This window comes from Heptranchias perlo, chromosome 11, assembly GCF_035084215.1.
Source record: "Heptranchias perlo isolate sHepPer1 chromosome 11, sHepPer1.hap1, whole genome shotgun sequence".
NCBI classification, from domain to species: Eukaryota; Metazoa; Chordata; class Chondrichthyes; order Hexanchiformes; family Hexanchidae; genus Heptranchias; species Heptranchias perlo.
The window spans coordinates 15835499-15863335 of record NC_090335.1 but is presented as its reverse complement, the minus strand read 5'-3'; the positions used below and the strand labels follow the sequence as shown (position 1 = coordinate 15863335).

General features: G+C 41.0%; 1 protein-coding gene and 1 long non-coding RNA gene across 13 annotated transcripts in view; one reads left to right on the top strand and one right to left on the bottom strand.

The window, feature by feature from the left end:
- LOC137327132 (uncharacterized) overlaps nucleotides 1-26860 on the top strand; it is a 118816-nt gene extending 91956 nt beyond the window's left edge. For 3 of the 5 annotated variants that reach the window (XR_010964362.1, XR_010964361.1, XR_010964359.1), the window contains one exon: nucleotides 26553-26860. This is a non-coding gene — a long non-coding RNA (uncharacterized lncRNA). Of the gene's footprint in view, nucleotides 1-26455 lie in introns of all 5 variants that reach the window. The other 2 variants (XR_010964360.1, XR_010964363.1) reach the window with 1 other exon arrangement.
- trim13 (tripartite motif containing 13) lies at nucleotides 18-26916 on the bottom strand. Of its 8 annotated transcripts, none has more exons than XM_067992609.1 (4): nucleotides 26573-26644; nucleotides 23941-24117; nucleotides 13818-13922; nucleotides 18-1907 (listed from the first exon to the last, which is right to left on the bottom strand). In XM_067992609.1, exons 3-4 carry the CDS (start codon nucleotides 13851-13853, stop codon nucleotides 690-692), a joined length of 1254 nt encoding a protein of 417 aa, XP_067848710.1. In that variant the 5' UTR covers nucleotides 13854-13922; nucleotides 23941-24117; nucleotides 26573-26644; the 3' UTR covers nucleotides 18-689. The 8 variants fall into 8 exon arrangements, with proteins under 8 accessions (XP_067848710.1, XP_067848709.1, XP_067848712.1 ...); XM_067992608.1 differs by lacking the exon at nucleotides 26573-26644 and adding an exon at nucleotides 24212-25915; XM_067992611.1 differs by lacking the exons at nucleotides 23941-24117; nucleotides 26573-26644 and adding an exon at nucleotides 26832-26916.
- Between the last annotated feature and the right edge of the window lie 921 nt (nucleotides 26917-27837).

The following is a 27837-nucleotide window of genomic DNA, read 5'->3' as shown; positions in this document are numbered from 1 at the left end:
AAAATAATTATAAGCAGTTGTAAATGAGTAAAATGTTTAATAAACAGAAGTACACAATCAGTTTCAGTCTGTGTATACCACACGGATACAATACTGCAGTACATTCCTAATGATGTGCACAACACTGTATTCATCCATTAAAATACACAAAGACATGAGAAAGGATAGTAGATTCATTTCAGTTAAACCAGTTGCCTTTATGAAAAGCTGTACTGATGCTTATATCCTTCTGTAAAAAGTATCACTGTGTGTGTATGTGCATTCTGTATTATACATTGTAAGTGGTAGTTTAGAAGAATTCCAAACTCATAGAAGACATTCTATTCCACTAGGTCCTTTGTATATTACCAAATTACAATATAAAATAAAATATGAGCAGGGAAACTGCTATTCATTTACAAGTGAGCATAATATTAAACAGCTAAAATGTGTGTAGCTGACGACATCATGAATCACGATTGCCGTAAACTTAAAACTTGAACCCACACGTTTCCCTATTGTACCTAAAAATAAAATCCCCTATTCACTGAAGTACTAATTGATCCAAATTAATTGTGGCTGCATTGCAATTCCACGTACATTTTGTTAGTGAAAAAGATAGGTCCCAGATATCCCACAGAGACACAGCTGTGTGATGGTTAATGTTGCAGCTCCTGTTGCAGTCATGCAGCAATGATCTTTCACTTCCATTACATCATTTTATATTTGAACATAAATTCTGCTGCATTCTGCCACAGCTGATGAATAATACTTTTACACCCTTGACACCCAAGTGAAAGCATTTCTACAATCTCACTCCCTGTGTAATTGGTAATTTTTAGTGCATCATGCAATAAACTAGTGAATGTGGTCACGTGAATTTTCAAAGCCTCAACACTCTCCATTATAACTTCATGATGACAGAACGTCATAATAAAAATCACAAGGCAGATAACAGAAACTGCAAGTACTCTGCGTGACTTTTTAGCGGGGGTTTTGAATCTGAAGGTGTAATTCTCTGTAGGTAAAGTAACTTTATCGACATCCTTCAGCCTCACCTTATCCCAATGGCTGGTGTTAAAATTTCTCATTACAGGATGCACCTCAACATCTGTGCAGGAAGGCAATGGGGTTTCCTTGACAACTTTAATTTTATTGCGGAACTCCTGCATCTGCTGCAGAAATAAGACTGGGTCAGTGACATCCTTAAAGGTCTCTGCAATAGCAAAAGCCCTTTTCTGTTCTTCTAGAATCATCTTCAATTTATTTATCTCTGGATCATAGGCCTGCATTACCACCAGCTTCATGGTTTCAAAATCTGAAAGTATCTCATTCTTTTTCTGCTCCAGTGTGTGCTGCAGTTTTGTAAAATATTCCATCACCTTATGTGCATCCTTGCTTATTAACTGCAGGGTTTTTTTCTTGTCGCTTTCAAATGTCTCCAGACAGGACTGCACATCAGCAGAGCGCCAGGTTTCCAGCCCTTGGAAAAGCCCATCAAAAGCTTCTCTCTCCTCTCTGTAGGCATCCTTGATGGCGCAGAAGACATGTCCTTCATGGTCACCCATGGTAGCACAAAATCCACAGATTAATTGAAGGTCCGTTGAGCAAAAGATATTCAGTGGTTGCCCACTGTGCTTCCTGCAGATTGGAATTTTAGGTATGATCTGAATCTTGTTATACTTCTCAATTATTCCTCTCAGTGAATAATTCACTTGCAAATTGCTAATCCCCATGGCAAGGGTTTCTTTGCGGCAGGTTGGACATTTAAAAGGGAATTTCCATTGCATACCTCTCCCACTTCCTTCCAGGATACCTTCTAAACATCGCTTGCAGAAATTATGTGAACAAGGGAGAACTCGTGGGTCTTCAAATAAGCAACAACAGATGGGACAGGTCAACTCTTCTTCAAACAACTCCATTGTATTCTATTTAAGTAAAATAGGAAACAATTAACACTTCATAAATATCTATTCAAAAATAATACAATAAACAATTAGCTGGTTTGCACTGGAACTCAATTAATTTTTGTCATTCTATTTAATGACACAATAAATTGTTTATGTATAAAAATTCCATGAATTCAGTACACATCAGTCTAATGACGAGTGCCTGATCTCAGCCAGGCCATTAGGTAATGAATAGACACAATGCACTCCGACAAGGAGGGAGAGGAAAGTTCATGGGCAAGTCAAACAAGGCCACACTTCTAACCGCTGATTGCAGAGAAGCAGCAACAGAGAACAGACAACCTCCCTGACTTTTCAGTTAGGATGGAAAATGACAAGAGGGGTTATAGGACACTAAAAGTGGAGAAGAAAATAATTTTACTTGAATAATGTACATGCTATTTGTTGTTGACACAAGTTATGTGGGATTTTATCTATGTGCTTTGTAAGGATTGAGAAATTGACATCTTTTGCTGCTTGCTTTACCATCTTGCCTTGCATAGCATAGAGAATTGACATAGTTTAAACCCAAAAAGAACTGATGACCGTTGGAACTTACATGCTAGTCAGAAGTTAATCACATCAGAAGATCATGATCAGATAAGGAATATCTGTGATTAGCTGAAACAATGAGAAAAGCAGAACTGGTAAACAGGTGGCCCGATCACATTAACCGTCTGGGTTGTGAGTGAGACATCACGTTCTTCTGAGATGCCGAGTAGAAAACAAAGGTTAACTTGATCAGAAGCCAGGTCAGAAAGCAGGCAGTATACACACTGTCTGATAAGGGAAGATGAAACTGGGAAGGTGCTAACCATGACAGTTTCACATGAACCATCGACTGAAAGGGGTATAAAAACGCATAGGAAGAAGCATCTAGTGCAGACACACCAGCGAAAGCCATCCACCTGAGGAAAGGAACATTACACCCTCTGCCCAGGGACCAAATGGGTAATATGGTTCAGATCTCTGTGTATGCTCTTGTTTAGACATGTGTCAATGTTTGGATTAGTAATCAATAAAAAAAATCACTGGTAACCATATTGGTGTCAAGACCAAATCTATCTGAGCTTCAAGCAAATACAATCTACCCCCAAATAACAGGGTACTGTGGTGAGAAAACCCCAAAAGACGTAGCCATTTAAATCACAAATCAATCCTTGCATTTCGGATTACGGTTGAAAAAAATGTTTGTATTTGAAAGCAGTTGTAGAGCAAAAATCATTAGTCAATATCCTGTGTAACTCGTATTTCCCCAACTCTATTCATAAAACATTTAAAACTTTCTAATTTTTTTCCCCCAAAATAAACTTTTCTGCTTGCATGTTCACAGTAACCCTTCCCTCTCCACTCCTACAGCAGTGTTGTTATCATTTCATACATTAACCATTCTAAAAAGTTTTCTCTAAATGAGAATTAGTACCAACTTGCACTGTTGTTTAAAAAAGGGAGAATGGGTTAGATCGAGTAATTATAGGCCAGTCAGCCTAACCTCGGTGGTGGGCAAATTATTGGAAACAATTCTGAGGGACAATATTAATAGTCATTTAGAAAGGCACAGGTTAATCAAGGACAGTCAGCATAGATTTGTTAAGGGAAGGTCGTGTCTGATTAACTTGATTAAATTTTTTGAAGAGGTAACAAGGAGGGTCGATGAGGGTAACGTGTTCGATGTAGTCTACATGGATTTTAGCAAGGCTTTTGACAAGGTCCCACATGGTAGATTGGTTAGAAAAGTAAAAGCCCATGGGATCCAAGGGAAAGTGGCAAGTTGGATCCAAAATGGGCTCAGTGGCAGAAAGCAAAGGGTAATGGTTGACGGGTGTTTTGTGACTGGAAGGCTGTTTCCATTGGGATTCCACAGAGCTCAGTACTAGGTCCCTTGCTTTTTGTGGTATATATTAATGATTTAGACTTAAATGTAGGGGGTATGATTAAGAAGTTTGCAGATGATACAAAAATTGGCCATGTGGTTGATAGTGAGGAGGAAAGCTATAGACTGCAGGAAGATATCAATGGACTGGTCAGGTGGGCAGAAGAGTGGCAAATGGAATTCAATCCAGAGAAGTGTGAGGTAATGCAAACAAGGGAAGGGAATACACAATAAATGGGAAGATACCAAGAGGTGTTGAGGAGCAAAGGGACCTTGGAGTGCATGTCCACAGATCCCTGAAGGTAGCAGGACAGGCAGATAGAAGCTCAAGAAGGCATATGGAATACTTTCCTTTATTAGCCGAGGCATAGAATATAAAAGCAGGGAGGTTTTGCTAGAACTGTATAAAACAGTAGTTAGGCCACAGCTTGAGTACAGTTCTGGTCACCACATTATAGGAAAGATGTGATTGCACTAGAGAAGGTACAGAGGATATTTATGAGGATGTTACCAGGACTGGAGAATTTTAGCTAGGAGGAAAGATTGGATAGGCTAGGGTTGTTTTCTTTGGAACAGAGGTGGCTGAGGGGAGATTTAATTGAGATGTATAAAATTATGAGGGGCAAGATAGAGTGGATAGGAAGGACCCATTTCCCTTAAGAGAGAGATCAATAACCGGGGGCATAGATTTAAAGTAATTGGTAGAAGGATTAGAGGGGAGCTGAGGAGAAATGTTTTCACCCAGAGGGTGGTGGGGGTCTGGAACTCACTGCCTGAAAGAGTGGTTGAGGGAGAAACCCTCATCATGTTTTAAAAGTACTTGGATGTGCACCTGAAGTGCCGTAACCTACAAGGCTACAGACCAAGTGCTGGAAAGTGGGATTAGGCTGGATAGCTCTTTTTCGGCCAGCACAGACACGATGGACCGAATGGCCTCCTTCTGTGCCGTAAATTTGTATGATTCTAACTTTTGGGTTAAGATTTACATCCACCAGGAATTGGGTTGAGTTTGACTGGGACTCACTTAGAATCTTACATCATCACCAGAGAGGGGATGATTTTTTTTTAATATATTCATTCTTGGGATGTGGGTAGCACTGGCCTTGCCAGCGACTATTGCCCATCACTAGTTGCCCTGAGCAGTTGGTGGTGGGCCTTCTCCTTGAACTGCTAATTTGGCGGTTCGATAAAATGGAGCTTTATAGGCCACTTCAGAGGGCCAAATTGGTGTGAGACTGGAGTCACATATAGGTTATTTGAACCAGTTGGCTTTTTACGACTTTATGATTTTCATGTCATCAGTCTGGCCTGGATTCAAATCTAAACTCCAGAGAGGAGAGGGATAATGCATGGACTCACAGCACCACCCACTTAATTACCAATATCCATTTGTATAGCACCTTTAACATAGTAAAATGTCGTAACGAGCTTCACGAGCATTATCAAACAAAATTTGACACCGAGCCACATAAGGAGATATTAGGACAGATGACCAAAAGCTTGGTCAAAAAGGTAGGTTTTAAGGAGCGTCCTAAAGGAGGAGAGAGAGGTAATAAGCCAGAGACTTTTAGGGAGCGAATTCCAGAGCTTCGGACCTAGGCAGCTGAAGACGCAGCCGCCAATTATGGAGCAATTAAAATCAGGGACGCACAAAAAGCAAGAACTGGAGGAGCGCAGAGATCGCGGAAGGTTGTAGAGCTGGAGGAGGTTACAAAGATAGGGATTTGAAAACAAATTTTTAAAATCAAGGCGTTCCCTGACTGAGAGCCAATGTAGGTCAGCAAGCACAGAGGTGATGGGTGAACGGGACTTGGTGCGAGTTGGGATACGGGCAGCAGAGTTTTGGACGAGCTGAAGATGGGAGGCCGGCCAGGACAGCATTGGAATAGTCGAGTATAGAAGTAACAAAGACATGGATGAGGGTTTCAGCAGCAGATGAGCTGATGCAGGGGTGGAGACGGATGATGTTATGGAGGTTGAAATAGGCGGTCTTGGTGATGGAGCGGGTATATAGTCGGAAGCTCATCTCTGTCAAATAGGATGCCAAGGTTGCGAACTGTCTGATGACAGTGGCCAGGAAGAGGGATGGAATCGGTGGCTAGGGAACGGAGTTTGTGGTGGGGACGAAGACAATGGCTTCGGTCTTTTCAATTTAGTTGGAGAGAATTTCTGCTCATTAGTACTAGATGTCAGTCAAGCAGTATGACAAATGAGTGACAGTGGAGGGGTCAAATAGTGGTGGTGAGGTACAGCTGGGTGTTGTCAGCATACAGATGGAACCTGACATTGTGTTTTCGGATGATGTTGCCAAGGGGCAGCGTATAGATGAGAAATAGGAGGGGGCCAAGGATAGATCCTTGGGGGACTCCAGAGGTGACGATGCGGGAGCTGGAAAAGAAGCCATTGCAAGTGATTCTCTGGCTACAACTGGATAGATAAGAATGGAATCAGGCGAGTGCAGTCCCACCCAGCTGGACAAGGGAGGAGAGGCAATGGAAGAGGATGGTGTGGTCAATCGTGTCAAAGGATGAGGAGGGATAGTGCACCACGGTCAGTCACATAGGATGTCATTTGTGACTTTGATAAAGGCTGTTTCAGTACTGTGGCAGGGGCAAAAACCGAATTGGAAGGATTCAAACGTGGCATTGCGGGAAAGATAGGCACGGATTTGGGAGGTGACAACACATTCAACGACTTTGGAAAGGAATGGGACAACACTCTCGTTTCTACACTTCCCATTTTGTGTCATCTGAAAGTATTGAAATTGTGCCATGTACCGACCCCTGGGGAACATCACTTCCTCCAGTCCGAAAAACAACCGGTCACCACTGCTCTGTTTCCTGTCACTTAGCCAATTTTGTATCCATGCTGCCACTGCCCCTTTAATTCCATGGGCTTCAATTTTCATACTCTTTCTTTGCCCCTCTTATTTCCTTTTCCACTTCTCCTCTGTACTTTCTATATTCAGCCTGGTTCTCACTTGTATTATCAACCTGACATCTGTCATACACCCTCTTTTTCTGCTTCATCTTACTCTATATCTTTCGTCATCCAGGAGGTTTGGCTTTGATTGCCCTATCTTTCCTCTTGTGGGAATGTATCTAGATTGTACCTGAACCATCTCTTTAAAAGGCCACCCATTGTTCGATTACAGTTTTGCCTGCCAATCTTTGATTCCAATTTACCCAGGCCAGATCCATTCTCAACCCATTGAAATTGGCCCTCCTCCAATTAAGTAGTTTTACTCTAGATTACTCCTTGTCCTTTCCATAACTAGTATAAACCTTCTGATACTATGATCGCTGTTCCCCCACTGGCACTTGCTCCACTAGAATCCAGCGATGCCTCCTTCCTCTTTGGGCCGGAAACATTGATCAAGAAAGTTCTCCTGATCACACGTCAGAAATTTTCTCCCTCCCTTTACCCTTTCCTAATATAGACTGGGATAGTAATAGTGTATAGTTGAAGTCCCCAATTATCACTACTCTGTAGTCCTTGCCCCTCTCTGCAATTTCCCTGCAAATTTGCTCCTCTATATCCTTCCCAATAGTTGGTGGCCTATAGAATATACCCAGTAGTGTAAAGGCACCGCTATGTTTCTTAACTCTAAATAGATTCTGTCCTTGACCCCCCCCCACCAAGGACATACTCTCTCCAGCACTGCAATATTCTCCTTAAATCAATACTGCCACCCCCTCCTTTTTTTCCTTGCCCATCTTTCCTGAACGTTGAAGACATTAATAGGACAAGACACCAACATGTGCCTTGAGCAGGCAATGGAGCTCACCTTCAATTTCCTTGCTCAATCCAGTTATTTCATAGCCCACTGTCCAAAATGTCATGGGTCAAAAAAAATTAGGTAATTTTAGATTTGAAATGAAAATGTTGTGGGTAGAGTCAATGCAATTTATGGAGTTTTAACTATTTGAATCCAAAGGGAAAACTGTTACCTGGGACAGGGTTAAATCACATCACTAACCCAAAGAGAAATAATCTGATTCTGGATCGACTAAACTCAGAAAAGTCAAGAGCGTGGGAAAATGCTGCTGAGTGTCTCAACTAAGAGTCTGAGGAAATACTACATTACAACTGTCATATATCTGGAAATAACAGATAAATACCTTTCAGGGCTGTATGGAGGCACAGTGCACTGGGGATTTAAACCCAGGTATCAGAGCTGTAGGATGTGCATCGGAGTCTTTTTTGCCCACACATGTGCCACTTTTTCAATCTTACTCATTAAGGGGAGCCAGTGAATGGAGGCCAAGCACTTGCCCATGAGGTGGGAGGTAAAATCTGTGTACCATAGGCACGCCAATGTACACTCGACTGCCTAGTTTTAGAATAGCATCAGCAGAGCCTGGAAGCAGTTTTCCTGAATGCCCTTTGGGATGAGCACAGTACACACTGTGGAGGAAACTAACCGGGAGAGAAGCGAACACAAGATAACTGCCAAAAAAAAGTGCAGAATAAAAGAATACATAAAGCGAATGAATCAATTTTGTACTACAAGCAAGTAGTGCATTTCTACTTTGCTTTTCTTGATTGTCTTAGTGTAAATTCATTTTTTTCCCATTCACAGCAATGGTTGTTTAATTCAAGCCTAGTATTTCCTTTGCCTTCTGGCTGTAATTTACTGCTACAATTAATTGGAATTTAATCTGTTGTGTCAGAGATTGGGTTTGCAATTTGGATATTTTACAGTGATTAAAGTTGGGATTTAAGAAAGCATGATGCCAAGGATTGAGATTCAAGCCTCTGAGGATTTGCCCACAATCGCTTCGAGCCAAGAATATTGCCAGTTATAACAAGACTCATTTGATTTTCTCACAATATAGCCTAAAATCAACTTTACAGAGTCACAAGATAAGGTCCAGTAGCCTTCTGAGGACTACTAGGGATGGGCAAGAAATAAGGCCTTCCTAGTTTCACACACATGTCCTAAGAAAAAAATTAAAAATTATAAACTGACAGCACTACAATGGAGATCAACATGACTGATATATATTTACAAAAGTACATTTAAAATATCTCAAACATGATCTTAGTTTGAGTTTTATTTCCAGATTTAGGGTGCAGGGAAAGAAAGGGTTCATTCACTAAAAAGATGCGTAGCACAGGGCAGCCTAAAAGAGATTGTAAAAAAATAAATAAATACAGTGGAATTTTAAAGAATATATGCTCGAAGAGTAAACACAGTGACAATGTATTGCATCTCCCAAACCTACAACCTGCACCACCCAGAAGGGCAAGGGCAGCAGGTGCACGGAAACACCATCACCTCCAAGTCACACACCATCTCGACTTTTAAAAATCCGATAATTTTCGCAGATAAAATCCTTCAAAATTTACACATTACTGCCAAGTCACGAGTCTTTCATGCTGAATGCGCCATTGTATGGCAACATATACACAGTCATTTCCTGGGAGTGAACAGTAGTTTCATACAACTGGATTGGGGATAGTGTTTAGCATTCCAGATTGTATTTAACCCTCAGCGTTGTAAAGACATGTTTGTTCGCCTAGACTTGCACTTCTTCTGGGCAGTGACCAGCATGTTTATCCGTCCGTGAGCAGCCACTTCCTGACTGATAGAGAAAAGTCTCAAAGATTGACACGGTCATATTTACGGCACAACCGCATTGATCTGCCATTCGATTGGTTATCCAATGAAATGGCAAGGTTTTCAAAGTTGCTACTCAACTTCAAAATGGACGGTGGGGCTAGAGAAAGAGAAGGGAAAAAAATAAAGATTTTAGAAAAATCTTAAACTTAGAAAAATAGAAAATAATGATTAAAATACTGCAGGTAGAATTAAGTATGTCAGAGAAAGTAAAATGTTTTAAATAAAATGGGGAAGAAGGAACGATAGGGAAAAAAAAAAGACAATCACAGGCAAAATGTTCAGTTATTGGTATTTATATTTTTGTTATTTATTTTTAGTACTTTTAAGATTCATCTTACAATAGCAAAGCTGCTTCAGATGTTTAATTAGTTTTATTCCGGTCATATTTGTATTTTTCTCAGCATCAAGCTGCACACTTACTAAAATGGTCAGCCCAGAGACAGGAATGTCAACAGATCTGCTGGCAATCAGTTAAAAGCTGGAATTAAGCACCCCTCCAAATAAATAGAATACATAGCAGCAACAATGATTCTGGAGTATTCTTTCACATATAATTCATATGTCCTGCAGAACTCACTAGCACCTTTGTGACATCATCCAGTTATAACTGGAAAAACCTCTGTGGAATAGTTAGTACTGGCCCACTGTATTAATAAAATACTTCTACATCATTTATAAGATTACAGGTAAGACAGCCCAACAGAAATGGAAAACACTGAACAACAACAATATACTCATTAGAACAGGGCCAATTTATTGCAAACTCCCCTCAGGTTGGGAATTTCCTGTAGAAAAAAAAGTCAGCCTCAACTCCCAATAGATATGGAAGACTTTCAAGATAGATTCAGAACAGATCTAGCAGCTCACAACTGGGCATCCATGAGGTGCTGTGGGCCATCAGCAGCAAAATTGTATTCCACCACAATCTGAACCTCATGGCCCGGTATAGCCCTCACTCTACTATTACCATCAACCCTGGTTCAATGTGGAGTGTAGAAGTGCATGCCAGGAGCAGCATCAGGTGTACCTAAAAATGGAGTGCCAACCTGGTGAAGCAACAACACAGGACTACATGCATGACAAACAGCAGAAGCAGCATGCTATAGACAGAGCTAAGCGATCCCGCAACCAATGGATCAGATGAAAGCTCTAAGTCCTGCCACATCTAGTCGTGAATGGTGGTGGACAATTAAACAACTAACAGGAGGAGGAGGCTCTGTAAACATCCCCATTCTCAATGATGGCAGAGCCCAGCACGTGAGTGCAAAAGGCAAGGCTGAAGAGTTTGCAACCATCTTCAGGCAGAAGTGCCGAGTGGACGATCCATCTCAGCCTCCTCCCGAGATCCCCACCATCACAGAAGCCAGTCTTCAGCCAATTTGATTCACTCCATGTGATATCAAGAAACGGCTGAGTGCACTGGATACAGCAAAGGCAATGGGCCCAGGCAATATCCCAGCTGTAGTGCTGAATACTCGTGCTCCAGAACTGGCCACGCCTCTAGCCAAACTGTTCCAGTACAGCTACAACACTGGCATCTACCCGACAATGTGGAAAATTGCCCAGGTATGTCCTGTCCACAAAAAGCAGGACAAATCCAATCCGGCCAATTACCGCCCCATCAGTCTACTCTCAATCAGCAACAAAATGACGGAAGGTGTTGTCGACTGTGATATCCAGCGGCACTTACTCACCAATAACCTGCTGCTTCATCAATGACCTTCCCTCCATCATAAGGTCAGAAATGGGGATGTTCGCTGATGATTGCACAGTGTTCAGTTCCATTTGCAACCCCTCAAATAATGAAGCAGTCCGAGCCAGCATGCAACAAGACCTGGACAATATCCAGGCTTGGGCTGATAAGTGGCAAGTAACATTCGCACCAGACAAGTGCCAGGCAATGACCATCTCCAACGAGAGAGTCTAACCACCTCCCCTTGACATTCAACAGCATCACCATCGCCGAATCCCCCACCATTAACATCCTGGGGGTCACCATTGACCAGAAACTTAACTGGACCAGCCATATAAATACTGTGGCTACAAGAGCAGGTCAGAGGCTGGGTATTCTGCAGCAAGTGACTCACCTCCTGACTCCCCAAAGCCTTTCCACAGTCTACAAGGCACAAGTCAGGAGTGTGATGGAATACTCTCCACTTGCCTGGATGAGTGTAGCTCCAACAACATTCAAGAAGTTCAACACCATCCAGGACAAAGCAGCCTACTTGATTGGCACCCCATCCACCACCCGAAACATTCACTCCCTTCACCACTGGCACACAGTGGCTGCAGTGTGTACCATCCACAGGATGCACTGCAGCAACTCGCCAAGGCTTCTTCGACAGCACCTCCCAAACCCGCGACCTCTACCACCCAGAAGGACAAGAGCAGCAGGCACATGGGAACACCACCACCTGCACGTTCCCCTCCAAGTCACACACCATCCTGACTTGGAAATATATCGCCGTTCCTTCATCGTCACTGGGTCAAAATCCTGGAACTCCCTTCCTAACAGCACTGTGGGAGAACCTTCACCACACGGACTGCAGCGGTTCAAGCCGGCGGCTCACCACCACCTTCTCAAGGGCAATTAGGGATGGGCAATAAATGCCGGCCTCGCCAGCGACACCCACATCCCATGAACGAATTTTAAAAACCCTGCTTACCGATGCTCAGTTTGGGTTCCGCCAGGACCACTTGGCTCCAGACCTCATTACAGCCTTGGTCCAAACATGGACAAGAGCTGAATTCCAGAGGTGAGGTGAGAGTGACTGCCCTTGACATCAAAGCAGCACTCCACCGAGTGTGGCATCAAGGAGCCAGAGTAAAATTGAAATCAATGGGAATCAGGGGGAAAACTCTCCAATGGCTGGAGTCATAACTGGCACAAAGGAAGATGGTAGTGGTTGTTGGAGGCCAATCATTTCAGCCCCAGGACATTGCTGCAGGAGTTCCTCAAGGCAGTGTCCTAGGCCCAACCATCTTCAGCTGCTTCATCAATGACCTTTCCTTCATCATGAAAGGTCAGAAGTGGGGATGTTCACTGATGATTGCAGTGTTCAGTTCCATTTGCAACCCTTCAGATAACGAAGCAGTTCGTGCCTGCATGCAACAAGATCTGGACAATATCCAGGCTTGGGCTGATAAGTGGCAAGTAACATTCGCACCAGACAAGTGCCAGGCAATGACCATCACCAACAAGAGAGAGTCTAACCACCTCCCCTTGACATTCAACAGCATTATCATTGCCGAATTCCCCACCATCAACATCCTGGGGCTCACCAGAAACTTAACTGGACCAGCCACAATATTGTGGCTACAAAAGCAGGTCAGAGGCTGGGTATTCTGCAGCACCTCTCAAACCTAGAAGGACAAGGGCAGCAGGCACATGAGAACACCATCACCTGCACGTTCCCCTCCAAGTCACACACCATCCTGACTTGGAAATATATCGCCGTTCCTTCATCGTCGCTGGGTCAAAATCCTGGAACTCCCCACTTAACAGCACTGTGGGAAAATCTTCCCCACACGGAATGCAGCGGTTCAAGGCAGCGGCGGCTCACCACCACCTTCTCAAGGACAATTAGGGATGGGCAATAAATGCTGGCCTCACCAGCGACACCCACATCCCATGAATGGATTAAAAAAAAGGGCAGATTGACATGACGACTTTCCATGTGGTTACAAATTCTAACATGGCAGAAATTCAGATAATCAATAAATGGACTCATCATTGAACCAGTTACACAAATTTGATTTCAACAATCAGATTCTGTTCTACTGAATAATTATTAGCAATTTTTTTTTTTTTTTTTTAAATTCATTCTCGGGATGTGGGGGTCACTAGCTATTCCGGCATTTATTGCCTATTTCCTTGTTGTCCAGAGGTGGTGTGGTTGGCTGCCTTCTTGAACCACTGGGTAGCGGTTTTGGTACAACAAAGTAGTTTGCTGGGCAACTTCAGAGGGCAGTTAAGTGTCAACCATGTTGATGTGGGACTGAAGTCACATGTAGACCAGACCGGGTAAGAACGGTAGGTTTCCTCCCCTAAAGGACATTAGTGAACCAGTGATATTTTTAATGACAGACAGCTTCATGGTCACTTTTATGGTTAGCAGATTTTTTAAATTGAATTGAAATTCTCAAATCCTGGTGAGATTTGAACTTGTGTTTTCTGGATTATTAGTCCAGTAACCTAACCACTACACTACCAAACCAATTAAAAAGATGGTGCCATATATTTGGATAACAGAATTTTAATGGCTGGAAAGGATCATCCGTATAACTAATGTCTCAGTATTATTAAAATTGGTGATGAACTGTTTGTACTTTCAATTTCCAAAATGATAGATTGCCGCATTAAGTCGTCCAGCACAAAAATGCTCCTTACCGTGCAGCTAAGGAAACGATCAGAGACAACTGGCATTCTTGACTCTATGATGAAAATATCCTCATTACATCGACATCTACCTTCCCACTGGTCAATCCCTGTGGCCTGAAAATAATTGCAATTATAAATTAGTATTTAGATTTCTGCAGGGGAAGAAATGCCCATGAACCTAGACCATCTAATGAAAGTGACCTCATGAAGCATAAGGTAACATCAAATTAATACAATTAAGGGGACGAGATTTATAAACAAGTTTATAAAGAACAGATTTACACGGGTCAATTTTCGTCTTCCCCACCTGGGTAATAACTTGGCAGAGAGGTTCGCCCACCCATTGTGGAACCCGCCCAATCTTCATTCCATTCATTTTGATGGAATAAAAATAATCTGACGGGTACTACAAACAGGCAGGCAATCTGCTCTGCCCAGGCGGTGAAGATGAAAAATTACCCCATAAGTTAAACTACACAGGAAGTCTCTTCACACCCTCCACCCCCACACCCCCGTGAAATCACGTTGGGCATAGTAGAGACACATCTGTGCGTCTAATAACTGCTTGGGCACTTATTTGAATTCCATTGCAAAGGCATTTGCCTTTTTCCATCATCCAGTGCCACTTATATTCAAATCATAAAGCTTTAAAATACAGTTTCAAAGAGAACTGGGCAGCTGAATTTGAATGCTGTTCTTTCAACTCTGGGAACCGGAGTTTGAAGCCACCTAGCCCCTGTGGAATTGGGCCGGCAGCACAAAAGTCTTCAAAATTTAACACTTGTTGGGCAATGGAATAGAGAACGGTCTTCCTGGAAAATTCTGCACCCAATCCAGGTTGTACTTAGCCTGGAAATACTTCATGCTGATACTGGTTCCAAAAGTGAAAAACTTCCATTTCCACATTCTACCATCCCTCGCTAAAACAAATCGCATCTGGCGATTTTCAATAGGTACATTTACAACTGTACAGTAGGAACTGGCTTTAAGTAAGGGAGAGGAAAAGTCAAGGAGCCATAAAGTGAGCAAGATAAAATCTGTAAATGATAGGTGTAAATATTAAACATGAATAAAACTGTTGCCATAAGTATTCCATGAATGCTAAGGAAATAACTATGGGTGAAACTGAAAAAGAGTTCTAACATGGCATAAATTTAATCAATAAGTGGACTCATGGGAATAGCAGTAAGCCATTCAACTGCTCAGGCCTGCTCCACCATGCAATTAGATCATGGCTGATCTGCACCTCAACTACATTTTCCTGCCTTAGCTCCATATCCCTTGATATCCTTACCCAACAAAAAAAAAACATCGATCTCAGTCTTGAAAGCTCTAATTGTCCCAGCATCCAGCGCCTTTTGGCAGGAGTAGGTGGGGGGGGGGGGGGGTGGGGGGAAGTTTTCCAAATTTTTTACTACCCTTTGTGTGAAAAAGTGCTTCCTGATTTCACCCTGAATGGCCAAGCACTAATTTTAAGATCATGTCCCCTTGTTCTTGATTCCCCCCACCAGAGGAAATAGGCTCATCATTGAACCAGTAACATAAATTTGATTTCAGCAATCAAATTTTGTTTTACTAAATAATTATTAATAAAGAAATGCTGAACTTTATAACTAAATTATTAGAGTGCAAGGGGCAGGAAGTCATGCTAAAACTGTATAGAGCTCTGGTCAGTCTGCACCAGAGGGCTGTCGCACAAGGGATATAATCAAGCCTTGGAGGCAGGATAGAGACATGCCATGAGGCAAATCCTTAGCATCAGATGGACTATGTTGCAAGAAAAGACTTGAGTAAAGCTCTTTAGCTTTCAAAGCAGATGCATAAGAGGGACATTAGAGGTATATCCAAGATATAGAAAAGGCAAATTAGGTGCACTACTAAAAGGCTGCATTCACACTATAATTGTCTCACTCTGCTGCTCTGGAGTTACACTATCAACTTCTTAGCATCAGCACAAAGTGAAGCCGCTTTGTACTGGCATTACAATGTAATGCAAATGCAGCCAAAGTTAAACTGACAGCAGGAGAAAGGGGCATGCAAATTTAGGGCTAGTGTCAACTTCTTCCTCACACAAATGTATGAAATAGACCTCTGTAACGTAGTGGAGGCTAAAATCCTGGAGTTATTTAGGAATAGTTGGATGTTATATGGGGGGGGGGGGGGAAATAGTAGATTTTTCGGGATCGATAAGCCAAATGGCCTTCCTCATGTGTATCTAGCTTGTGATCGTGAGAGAAATAGAAAATGTTTTAATTAATTTTGGTGTGAAATATCAATTTTATTACATGCCAAAGTGCTTTGATTAACATAAAAGAAACATTAACTTTAAAAAGCAAAAAAACTTTTCTTTTAATGGGGAGGTATCTTGCCAGTGAGTTGGAGCATGATGCCATAGTGATAAATTTCCATTTATCACTTTTCTTGCAACATAGTCCATCTGATGCTAAGGATTTGCCTCATGGCATGTCTCTATCCTGCCTCCAAGGCTTGATTATTTCCATTTATCACTATGGGCAAGATGTTCTGACCACTGACTATAAATAGAAATATATATAGTGTTGTGTCTTTATATCATCATCGTAGCCAAGTACACATTGGCCAGCTTTAAATGCATGCCATATATGACATCATCAACATTCAGCAAGGGTGCCAGATTACAAGCAATTTTTAGGCTTACAAACCAAACCTAGATGGGAGTCAGAATCCCTATAAAGTTTCATGCAATTCAGCCCCTACCCAAAAGACAGTGAAACTATTCTTTAAAAGGCAACAAAACATACAATAGAAATAGTATTGTATTTAAAAATAAAGTTACAAAAGGGTTGATTACATGAAGTTATCAGTGTTGGTTGGATCGTTGGCCAGATTGAAACTGCTCAACAAAACTGGGAGAGGTTGAAAGACTTGACTCAGTACTGATTAACAAGGAATGCAATGACATCAACAAATCTTACAAAGCACCTCATTTTGGAATCTCTTGAAATTTGCCCCATAAATACAACCAGAGATACTGATGCACAATTCAACTACAAACAATATTATGCAGCATTAACTGCATCTCAGAATCGGTCCATTATAGTCTCTATGCAAACCCAAACTTGGCCCCCTCTAGATATTCTGAACACATGAAATGTGACTGGACAGGTCAGCACCAAACCAACATTGGGAGGATGCAGCGCTGACCCAGGAATGAACTCTTGAAGGACAGGTGGAAGAGATTCGAAGATCACGTTAAAACTACATAGTAAGGGTCATGTAGCAGACAAAGAGCCACATGATGCAGAAGTCAGGCCTCCTATTTCCTTGATGAAAACATTAGCTGTGTCTCTAATTACCTGGCATCATGTTCTAATGTATTTGACATACGCAACAGCATGTGTAAAACATTCTTGTATATTTTCTGTCAATCTGTAAATAATAACCAGCTATATCATTGTCCAGCAAGAATGAAATGCAGGAAATTACAAGTTGCACAGAGCCTTGGTGAGATCCCATCTCAAGTATTGCATTCACACTTCATGAAAGATATTGATCTTGAATATGATACTGGGGCATAAAGGGTTAAATTATGAGGCCAGGTTGCATAAACTGAGCTTCACTTCCCTTGAGTATAGAAGATTGAAGGGTGATCTAATAGGGGTATTTAAAATATTAAAAAGGATTCGATAAGATAGATACAAAAACTATTTCCTCTGGTGGAGGAAATAAGGGGTCACAATCTTAAAATCGGAGCCAGGCCATTCAGGGTAAAATCAGGAACCACTTCTTCACACAAAGGGTAGTAGAAATCTGGAATTGTCTCCCCCAATGTGGATGCTGAGTCAATTGAAACTTCCAAGATTGATAGATTTTTGTTGGGTAAGAGTATCAAGGAACATGGAGTAAAGGTACAGATCAGCCATGATCTAATTGAATGGTGGAACATGCTCAAGAGGCTGAATGGCCTACTCCTGTTCCTATGTTCCAATGGAGGCTGTAAAGGACACACTCACTCCCATAACAACTCCAAGACTATACAAAATCAGAAACAATAAACACACTATACAAGGACGCCACATGTTACAGGCCACCTAGGTTGACTAACGCAAGTACTTTGGAGTCTCTTTCATGTTAAGGCAGCTGAACATGACTTTTGAAAATCAATTCAGCTCTCCTGGATTTGTTTGTTCACCAGATGCCATAACATAATTTGTCATGCGTTGCTATATTTCAGATGTCAACTCTTTACCACAGAACTTTTTTGCCGCTCCATTTATGTAGTATTTCTGTAAACACTTGTGTATAAAACTATAATCTGTAAAGGAAAGGAAAAACTTGCATATATTATAGCGCCTTTCATGACCTCTGGTCATCCAAAAGCACTTTACAATCAATGAAGTACAAAGCGTAGTCACTGTTGTGATGTAGGAAACACAACAGCCAATTTGCACACAGCAATGAGATAAATGACCAGATAATCTGTTGTTTTAGTGATGTTGGTTGAGGAATAATTATTTGCCAAAACACTGGGAGAACTCCCCTGCACCTCTGTGCAAAGTACTCACAACCTTTTGACAGAGAGGTGTGTGTGTACGTGCACACGTTCACCATTTTCACTATATTGTATCTTGCACGCTCGCTTATGCCTTGCTGAATATCAAACTGCCCCATCATTCATTCATCATATCAAAAACACCCGTCAGATCCTCAGTCTTCATTGTGAGGGTGTATATTGTCAATGATGGGGTAATGCAATGCAGCAAGCAAACAGTCACATCCAGCTGCTCTGCTAGAATTAGGGCAGAAAAGGGAGGCAGCTATGGAATTCCAAATGCATGTATTTTCTTCAGACACAAACCATCTCGAGTGATAAATGAGAATTCCTTCTGTTTTAAATAAAAAATCTTAGCAATTTAACTGCTCTATTTTAAAAATTTAGTACAAGGGCATTTTAAATGCAGCTTAACCCTCTATTACATAATAGGGCTGCTCTTCAAACAAAAGAATGTATGTTAATAATTCAATGTCATGTACTTGGGCATTGTGATTGCACCAAAAGCCAACTGTCATTCTAATCACCCTGGTAATTTATAACAATTTTTTCCATGCATTTATTTTTACTGAAACAAAAAGCCAGTTAACAGTTGAGCGTTTTCACACAAAGAATTAAATAACACAATTTATATTTTTATCAAAAGAGAAAAATCAAACACACATATTTCTAAATTTAAATTCAAAACGTCAAATTGTCACAAATTAAAGTGTATGGCTAAGTAGATTAAAAAAATATATTCCATTATTTTTTAGTCATACTAAAATCATGCTTTGGCACATTAATTCTAAGAGACAATGGTCCAGGAAAATAAGTGTTTGCCACACAAGACCCTTCACTTAATGTACTGGACCACCATCCTTGGCAACTGCATTTAAGTTCTGGGGGTGTTGGTCCATCCCACAGTTAGAAGTTGGATGACGGTGCATCAGACCTTCCTACATCTCTACTCCTTAGGGCCAGTCGTGAGCAGCTTGTGCCAGAAATCAGGCCACAGTCTGGAGTTGGATGTTCCCTTACTCCTACTTCATCTTTACAAACATCTTGGTTCTGCTTTGGCAGATGCTGTCCTGCAGGGAACTTGGTTCCCTGTACTTTTGAACAGAATTTTCAAGACACAAGCACACTCTGCTCCAAGGCTCTGGACAGTTTGGTTGCCAGCTGAAGCCTCCTAGGATGGGTGGAGGTTAATACACAAGAGGCTGTATGGAGAAGAACAGTGATCATGTTGTCTAAAATAGGAAAACCATAAACACGTTAAACTGTTCATCCCAATCTATCAAGGAATGAATGACAATCACTATATTGTTACGGACTCCAACACATCATTATCGTGTTACGAGACTTCAACGGAAGTGCTCTTTATCTATAAAGTGTCAAAAACATGAATATGGTTGTTAAGAATCTTCAAAAAAAAAACTTGATCCTGTTCTGTGAATAACTGTTAAATGGAACAGGAAAGAGATCCAATGTTTATACTGGATAAGGACAGTGCTTAGCGACAATTAAAAAAGGGCAAATATGGCACTAGCTTGGATTAGCAGAGGGTCAGAGTACAGATGCTGTAGGAAGTGTTAGTCAGACTCTATCTGCAGTAGTGCGTGCAGTTCTGGTTATCTAAATGACATGGTTAGAAGGATACTGTTATTCTTGTGAAGTACAAAAGACAAGCAGCAAAGAGGATTACAGAAAAGGTTAAGCAAGTTGAAAAGAGTTCAAGATCATGAAGGGAATTCACAAAACTGATCCAGGAAAATTATTTAGTTCAAACACTAGGGAACAAAAATTAACAGGAAGTTTGTAGCAGCCTTAAGTTACGTGGAGAGACTAGAGAAGCTGGGATTGTTCTTCTCAGAGCAGAGAAAGTTAAGGGGACATTTAATAGAGCTGTTCAAAATTATTAAGGATTTTGATACAGTAAATAAGGAAAAACTGTTTCCACTGGGTAGGAGGGCCAATAACCAGAGGACACAGATTTAAGATAATTGGCAAAAAAACCAGAGGGGAAATGAGGAGAGATTTTTTTTTAAATAGACACGAGTTCTGATCTGGAATGCACTGCCTGAAAGGCTGGTGGAAGCAGATTCAACAGTAACTTTCAAAAGGGAAAAGAAAAAAATTGCTGAGCCTTGGGGAAAGAGCAGGGGAGTGGGACTAATTGGATAGCTCTTTCAAAGAGCCGGCACTGGCACGATGAGACGAATGGTCTCCTTTTGTGCTGTAAGATTCTATGATTCTAAGTTGGGAGCAAAAGAGAAGTTGGATGCAACTGTTCCACCCAAAGAGTAACAAAGTTGGGAAATAAGTAATCGAGGAAGGCCATTGAAGCAGACAGTATTAATGAGCTTGAGATGCAATTAGACAAGTTTCTGGAGAAAGAAAAATTTGAGGGAAATGCCGAGAAGGTAAAATCAATGTGCAAGAAAGCTGTAGGCTTGTTTGACCTAATGGTATGTCCCAGCACCTAAAAAATCCTATGCCTTATGAACCTAAACATCTATGGCACTAATATTCCAGGCACTGTAACCAGTTTATTAAATTGTTGAGCTTAGCAGTTCACCTACTTTACAGCTGCGGTGACATTCATTGTACATCCAAAATATCATTTTAGCCTTTTAAAGAAGAAACTTGTACTAAAAGCCTGAGGTTCAAATCATTACCCATAAAAGTAGTTTCACTGTATAGCTTGTTAGAACAAAGTTAAATGTCTAATTTCCCATAATGCAGCACTGAACAAAGATTGCTGATACAGTGACAATTCCTATGTATGTCATCTTTCTCTATATACTACTCCTTTTAGAAAAATAATTGAAACAGAGAGCAATTTCAGCAGAACACTACATCCATGGACTCAGTTGCCTGAAGCTCAAATAACATTTGGTGCAACACAAGATTAGTTCAGGTCAAGAAAAGGCCACTCAGTCTAATGAAGCTCATCGCTCCAGTAACCCAACTTCCCATTATAGCATTCAGCTGCATTTTGAACATTTGTAAGATTTTTGCCTCTACTGCACTGCCCAGAAGGTTATTCCAAACATCAACCAGCCTTTGGTGAAACAAGTTCACTCGAATATCAGTATTACATTTAAAGAAAGACTTGCATTTATATAGCACCTTGCATGACCTCAGGACATCCCAAAGCACTCCATCAGCCAATGAAGTACTTCTGAAGTGTAATGTAGGGAAACGCGAAATGCCAATTTGGCACAGCAAGGTCCCACAATGTGATAATGATCGGGTAATCTGTTTTTTTTTTAAAAAAGGTGTTGGTTCTTTTCAATAAATTAAACGTGTGCACTCTGGTCCTATTCTCCTGCTTTACTTTAAAGCAATATTCTGGATTTTTTTTGTCGATACCATTTAATATTGATACACTTCAGTTAGTCCCCTATTTAACTGTCTTATTTTTAAATTGTAGATTTTGAATTTCTCTAATCTTTCTTCATAGTTCATTCCCTTTACACTTTGGATCAGTCTTCTTGTTGAATCAAGAATAGAATAAACAGCATCACACTCTTATACAAAGGCTGTCTGTCTATTCAGGTGGATGTAAAAGATCCCATGGCACTACTCGCAGAACAAGGAGTTCTCCTAGGTCCTGGCCAACATTCCTCCCTTAACCAAGACCACCAAAAGAAAAATATACAGCCTAACTTAACTGGTGCTTCATCTCATTTGTTGATCTCACCGTGTAAGTTGGCTGCCATATACTGACTGCACTTCAAAAGTAATGCCGTTTGTGACGAGCTTTGAGATGTTCCGAGGATGTGATAGGAACAGAAGGAGGCCATTCAGTCCTCGAGGCTGTTCTCTATTCAATTAGATCATAGCTGATCTGTACCTCAACTCCATTTACCCACCTTTGTTTCATATCCCTGGATACCCTTACCAAACAAAAATCTGCTTATCTCAGTCTTGAAAGTTTCAATTGACCCAGCATCCACACCCTTTTGGGGAAAGACAGCTCCAGATTTCCACTGCCCTTTGTGAAAAAGTGCTTCCTGATATCACTCCTGAACGGCCCGGCTCTAATTTTAAGATTATGCCCCCTTGTTCTGGAGTCTCCTACCAGGGGAAATAGTTTCTCCATATCTACTGTATGAAATCCTTTTAGCATTTTAAACAGATCAACCTTCAATCTTCTAAATTTGAGGGAATACAAGCCAGGTTTATGCAACCAGTCTTCATAATTTAACTCTAAGCCTCGGTATCAAGTTATCCTAGACCACATAATTCAGGCAACTCTCCTAAAGAAGGATGTTGACTAAAGGTGCAATCTGGCAACAGTGAAAGCAGCCATTGTGGCTCGAAATTAGATGTCAATAAAGCCTACTAACATGGTCAGCTGGTACACCATAGAAAGATTCTATATTTCTAGCTGAAAGGTAAATGAGAAAGTACCACCATTGTTCAAAAACAAATTTCCAGAAAATCTCTCTACAAATCACCTGCACGTGTACTTTTATGTTGAGGCTTGCTGACTTCACAAACCTCCACCCAAGGTGATCCTGCAGTAGCTCCACGATGGTAATAACTGCCATTAAGATAGGGCATTGCAGAGGAACCTGACCACTGAGAAACATTACCATCTCTGTGCACCACTTTACATTGGAGACAAGGGACAGTGCGCCTGTCTGGCTGCTTTTAGACCGTGGACAAAAGTCAAAGTCTATTTAAATCTATTTACATGCATTTTGGCTGATGGCAACAATCATATTCGTATTGGACTTTATAGTGCCTTTTTAAGCCACTTTACAATTGCTCTGCAGCTGCATGAGACACCTCAATAACAAATGATAGCTATTTAATCATATGATAATGACAATATATTTGTGTGGTAGCATGTCAGTGTTAAGTACAATGGATACCATCCAACCTTTATACAATGTAGGGAAGCAACTCCATAACACAAGTGGGTGGAGCAGAGTATGTTATGTCAGGCAGAGTCCTCCAGCTGTATAAACGTAGTACCACATCAGGACCTACAAGGTATTCTAATTGTAGGACTGCTAACTGATATAATATGGAATGAAAACATTGTTGTAAAGGAAGTGAAATTAAATAATGGCGGGACTCAGTTTACATTTATCTGCAGTCACAGAGGAATATCGTTGTTGTTTGCAATGATTCATTTGAAGCAAAAGGATCAGAACTGTGGCACTGCATTAACTGAGTTCCCCATCTCAATAAAGTTGCTGCAGGGAAGTGCCCAGGAAAAAGCCAGCCATGACGGAGAAAGGAAAAGTCAGAGGAAGAATAATCTCTGAGCCACATTCACATGCTTCCTAGTGGCTGATTTAGAGATGGGAGGAGGTCTAGGAGCAGATCACCTGCTCACTCTCTTGGGCAAAGAATAACTTAAAGAAAGGAAGTGTTGCCTTGACTAAGACAGAACTACAACTAAAGAGAATATTGGCACTTTATTGCGATATACCCATGTCTTTAGCATAAACCTCATCGTTGTTGCATCAATAATCCCCTTCATTGTAACCCTTTGGCACATACCATGGCTTATATCTATTCAGGAACTAATTTCTGGTTATTATAGATTCACAGGTTGTACGTTAATTAACTTATTCATGTTAAACCAAATACGTCTACCTCATGAGGTCAATGACCTCCACTTCTCCAGCCACTTGGAGCAGATGTTCTTGATCATGTCCATGGGAGACGAGGCAAAGAGGGAGATGCCAATCATCTCCCTCTTCGTCTGGACTAGTGTTGAGGGTAGGCTGTGGATGCTGACCCTCCCCCAATCCATGTGCAGCTACATAATCCCTAAAATTGTAAAGCAAACTTTAGTTTACATCCTGTATTAAAAAGAGAGAGATTTAAATACACAATATGACTATTGTAGCATACTTACACTTACCATCAGTTAACCGTTCTTCATCCTTTGAGTGTATACAAACCATTGGCTCCACTCTCCATCTCAAGATGGAGGCCTAGAGTCATCTGCCCAGCATTTGGTCATGAGCAATCTTGGTTCAATTTAGCCTTTCTCCTCCACTGTTTGTTTAAACATCTTCAATCTTCCTTGATTGAAACTATAGTGACTTTCACTCCATGCTTCTTGTGCTGAATGTAATATCTAATCTTTTGCACTGCTGACTCGTCAGATTCCTCCACCATTTCTACAATGTGACAGAAAGGCACTGGTCTCCTCATTACACTGTCAATTCAGCTGAGTGAGAAGTCATCATGCCAGGCTGCTTTTCATGAGTATGGGAGAAAATGTATTAAAGGTAAAGAATCCTGAGATTAGTGCCATCAGCTGAAATCTATTGAAAAATATCACTAGATAAGTGGCTAGGGATGATGCAGAAAAAGGAAGGTTCAAATTAGTCAACATCAGATGTTCACATATTTTGTCAATGACAAATGACTGTCTACAATCTGTCACAGACACAGCCCCTGCTGGTTTATCACCTAACTTTAAGGTGTGTTTCAGAACACACTCCCTTTGACCTGAATTCCCAACTTGTGAAAGGGATATTGCTTTGTTTCATAGTCCCACTTTCACTTTTAAGATTCCAATTCTAATATTTAAATCCTCTCCATAGAAGAATTACCTCAACATATTAATGTATTTAGTCCAAATTTACTATAAAAATAAAACTGATTCAGTTGTCATAGGAATTGCTAGTCAAAAGAAGACCAGGTCTATCTAGTTACCTATAGTCGCATGATACAATTATAATGGAGTTGTTGACTAATCATAGCAATCAATCAGTCTACAACAGACCCAGACATGACACAAGGAAAATCCCAGTGATGGAGAGCTTTGGGAACCATTGGTCCAAAGTCACCTGTTCCTCCCAAGCATCAGGGCCTTCACCTGAAATTCTCCTCCCCAGCCCATTACCCAGAAAAAGTTACTATGCTGGATTCCCATTCACATTGTGAAACAATAAGAATGGTCAAGCCCACAGTTGCCATGCATACCTAGATACTTTCATCAACCTGCTAGATTTGCTTAAACAGCTGGAGCCAGCTTTCTCCCCTGTCTCTGCAGATAATTAAGGACAATTTTTTTTTAAAACCACTCAAATCAGAGCTTGTTTATGACTTTGTAGCATATTGCATGTCCTGCTCTCAGTAACTCTCTAGGTCTCCATAGACACTCTCGGCCAGTTTCCTGCTCCTGTCGGAAGTGCACATGTGGATGGTGGTGAAGGTCGTGGTGAAGCTTGGCTCAACAGTTGAATAACCTGCTGAGATTCACTGTCCAAATTAGCACATTGTACTCCAGCCCACCTTGTATCAGAGGTTGCACAGGGGAAGAGTAACAAATACCACTAGTCTGTGTCGGTGACTCCAGCTGATCTGACTGAGTCCCGTTACGTTAGAAGTACACAGGGTCTTCATGAAAGGAGCTCCTCTGTCACCAATATTAAATGTTGAGTGCGCATTAAGGACGTATTTCAGAACACACACCTTGACCTTAATAACCAATATCCAACTAGTGATGGGGATATTATTTCATTGCAGAGTCCCACTTTCATTTTAAGATTCCAATTCTAATATTTAAATCCTCTCCATTGCAAGATTATTTCAAAACAAACGTTATTTGGTCCAAACTTACTATAATAACATTTTGGTTGAGTTTCCCACCTTCGAAATTGTGACGATACAATAAAATGACGGTGGGCATCACAATGCCTGGATTCAAAATTATGTTTTTAAGCTATTTATACCTAGAGATGAGGGTGTGGTGTAGTGTATTGACATTTAAGATGTTAGGAAATACTGTCCACTGATAATTCAGTCCATTTTTTTTAAAAAAATTGTATTATCCGATCACTTTCAAAGTAAATAACAGAGTGAAGCAGTAAATTATTTCTTACTTATCAGATCATTTGAATGAAGGGTAAGCAGATGCTGTAAGATAAGTCACGGTTCCTTTAACTGGAAAACACACTTTTGTCTTCTAGAAAATGCGGTTGGCCTTACAATACTTTCCAAGCACAGTTACGCCCTTCCTTAACCAGTCCCTAAAAAACCAAACGCTGAGTTTAACTGTTCAACAGCACCCCCATTAAAATAGAACTAAACGATCCATTTTACTACCGTTAATGGTTTGCAATTTTTATATATGCACATTTTTTTTTGCTAGGCACTATAACCGTACCCGATCAAACCCGTTTTCTATTCTGCGATCGTCATCCGTGTCTTTACTTGCATCGTGTAACTGACGGACCGATCTATTACAGAGTGAACGCAACCCACCCACCTGGCAACAGTGCGGAACCCTGTCATCATGGCGCTTCTCGCTAAAGGAACTTCCTGGTTTGCGTGCAAACCCCATCTGGATGGAAGGGGAAGAGGCGGACACATCCCACTCACCGCCGCTGAGCACAACAGGGCAACTGGCGGCGTGCTCACTCGACGAGAGAGGGTCATCGTATATGTCCACGTCTAGATATTGTTATCTAAAGGGGGAGCCACATTCAGCCAACATTTCGAACAAGACTTATTGATTATTTTCTTACCTAAATAAAAATATTTGTCGTCTACCTACTACCAGATCTCCGTAGGGTTACTCAGAATGAGTCTGAACATATGCCGTTTTATAACATTAGGGAGGTACTGAGCAAGCGTAAGGTCAAAGTGTTAAGGAAGTGCACACTAAGCAAAACTTTTAACATACTAGTTAATCCCTTGTGTATTGTACACTGGGGAGTCAAATTGCAGCAAACTGGAAGAGCTATAAAAAGATACAAAGAAAGGAATAAGTGCAAAATGGGAACATTTTAAAAAACTTGCAAGGCATATCAAAGCTAACAGCAAAAGTTTTTTATAAATATATTGAGAAAGAGTGTTAAAGGGGAATGTGGGCCCATTAATGACAGGTGCAAGACTATAATCAACAATAAGGAAATGGCAGACATGTTAAATGAGTACTTTGTCTCACAGTAGAGGAAGAGGATAAATACCAGTATCGCAAGGGAACTTAGTAGATTTAATATAAGTAAAAAATGGTAATGGCAAAAATAATGGGACTTAAGATAGACAAATCTCCAGACTTGATGGTTTCCACCCCAGGGTAATAAAAGACATAGGTGAGGAAATTGAAGATACGTGAGTCATGATTCTCCAAAGTTCTCTAGATTCAGGAATTGTGCCTTTGGATTGGAAAATTGCAAATGTCACTCCATTATTTAAGGAGGGAGAAACCAGTTAACTACAGAGCTGTCAGTTTAACATCAGGTATGGAACCTATCAGGGACAGAGTGACTGAGCACTTGAACAGGTATGAGCTGATCAGAATAGGTGAGTCAGAGATTACACACATGCAAGGGGGTTGGATACTGCAATGTTAAAGTAAGGGAGGGGGTGCACATCTCTGAAAGGATCTCTCAGCAACATGAAGTAAATGTTTTTAATTGGTTCTTGTAAAATAAATGGGGTCTGAAATTCCAATTTTATTTTTGGGGTAAAGAGTGAAATTTGGGACAAAGGCCATGCACACCAGAGTTACACCCTTTCTAAAATACT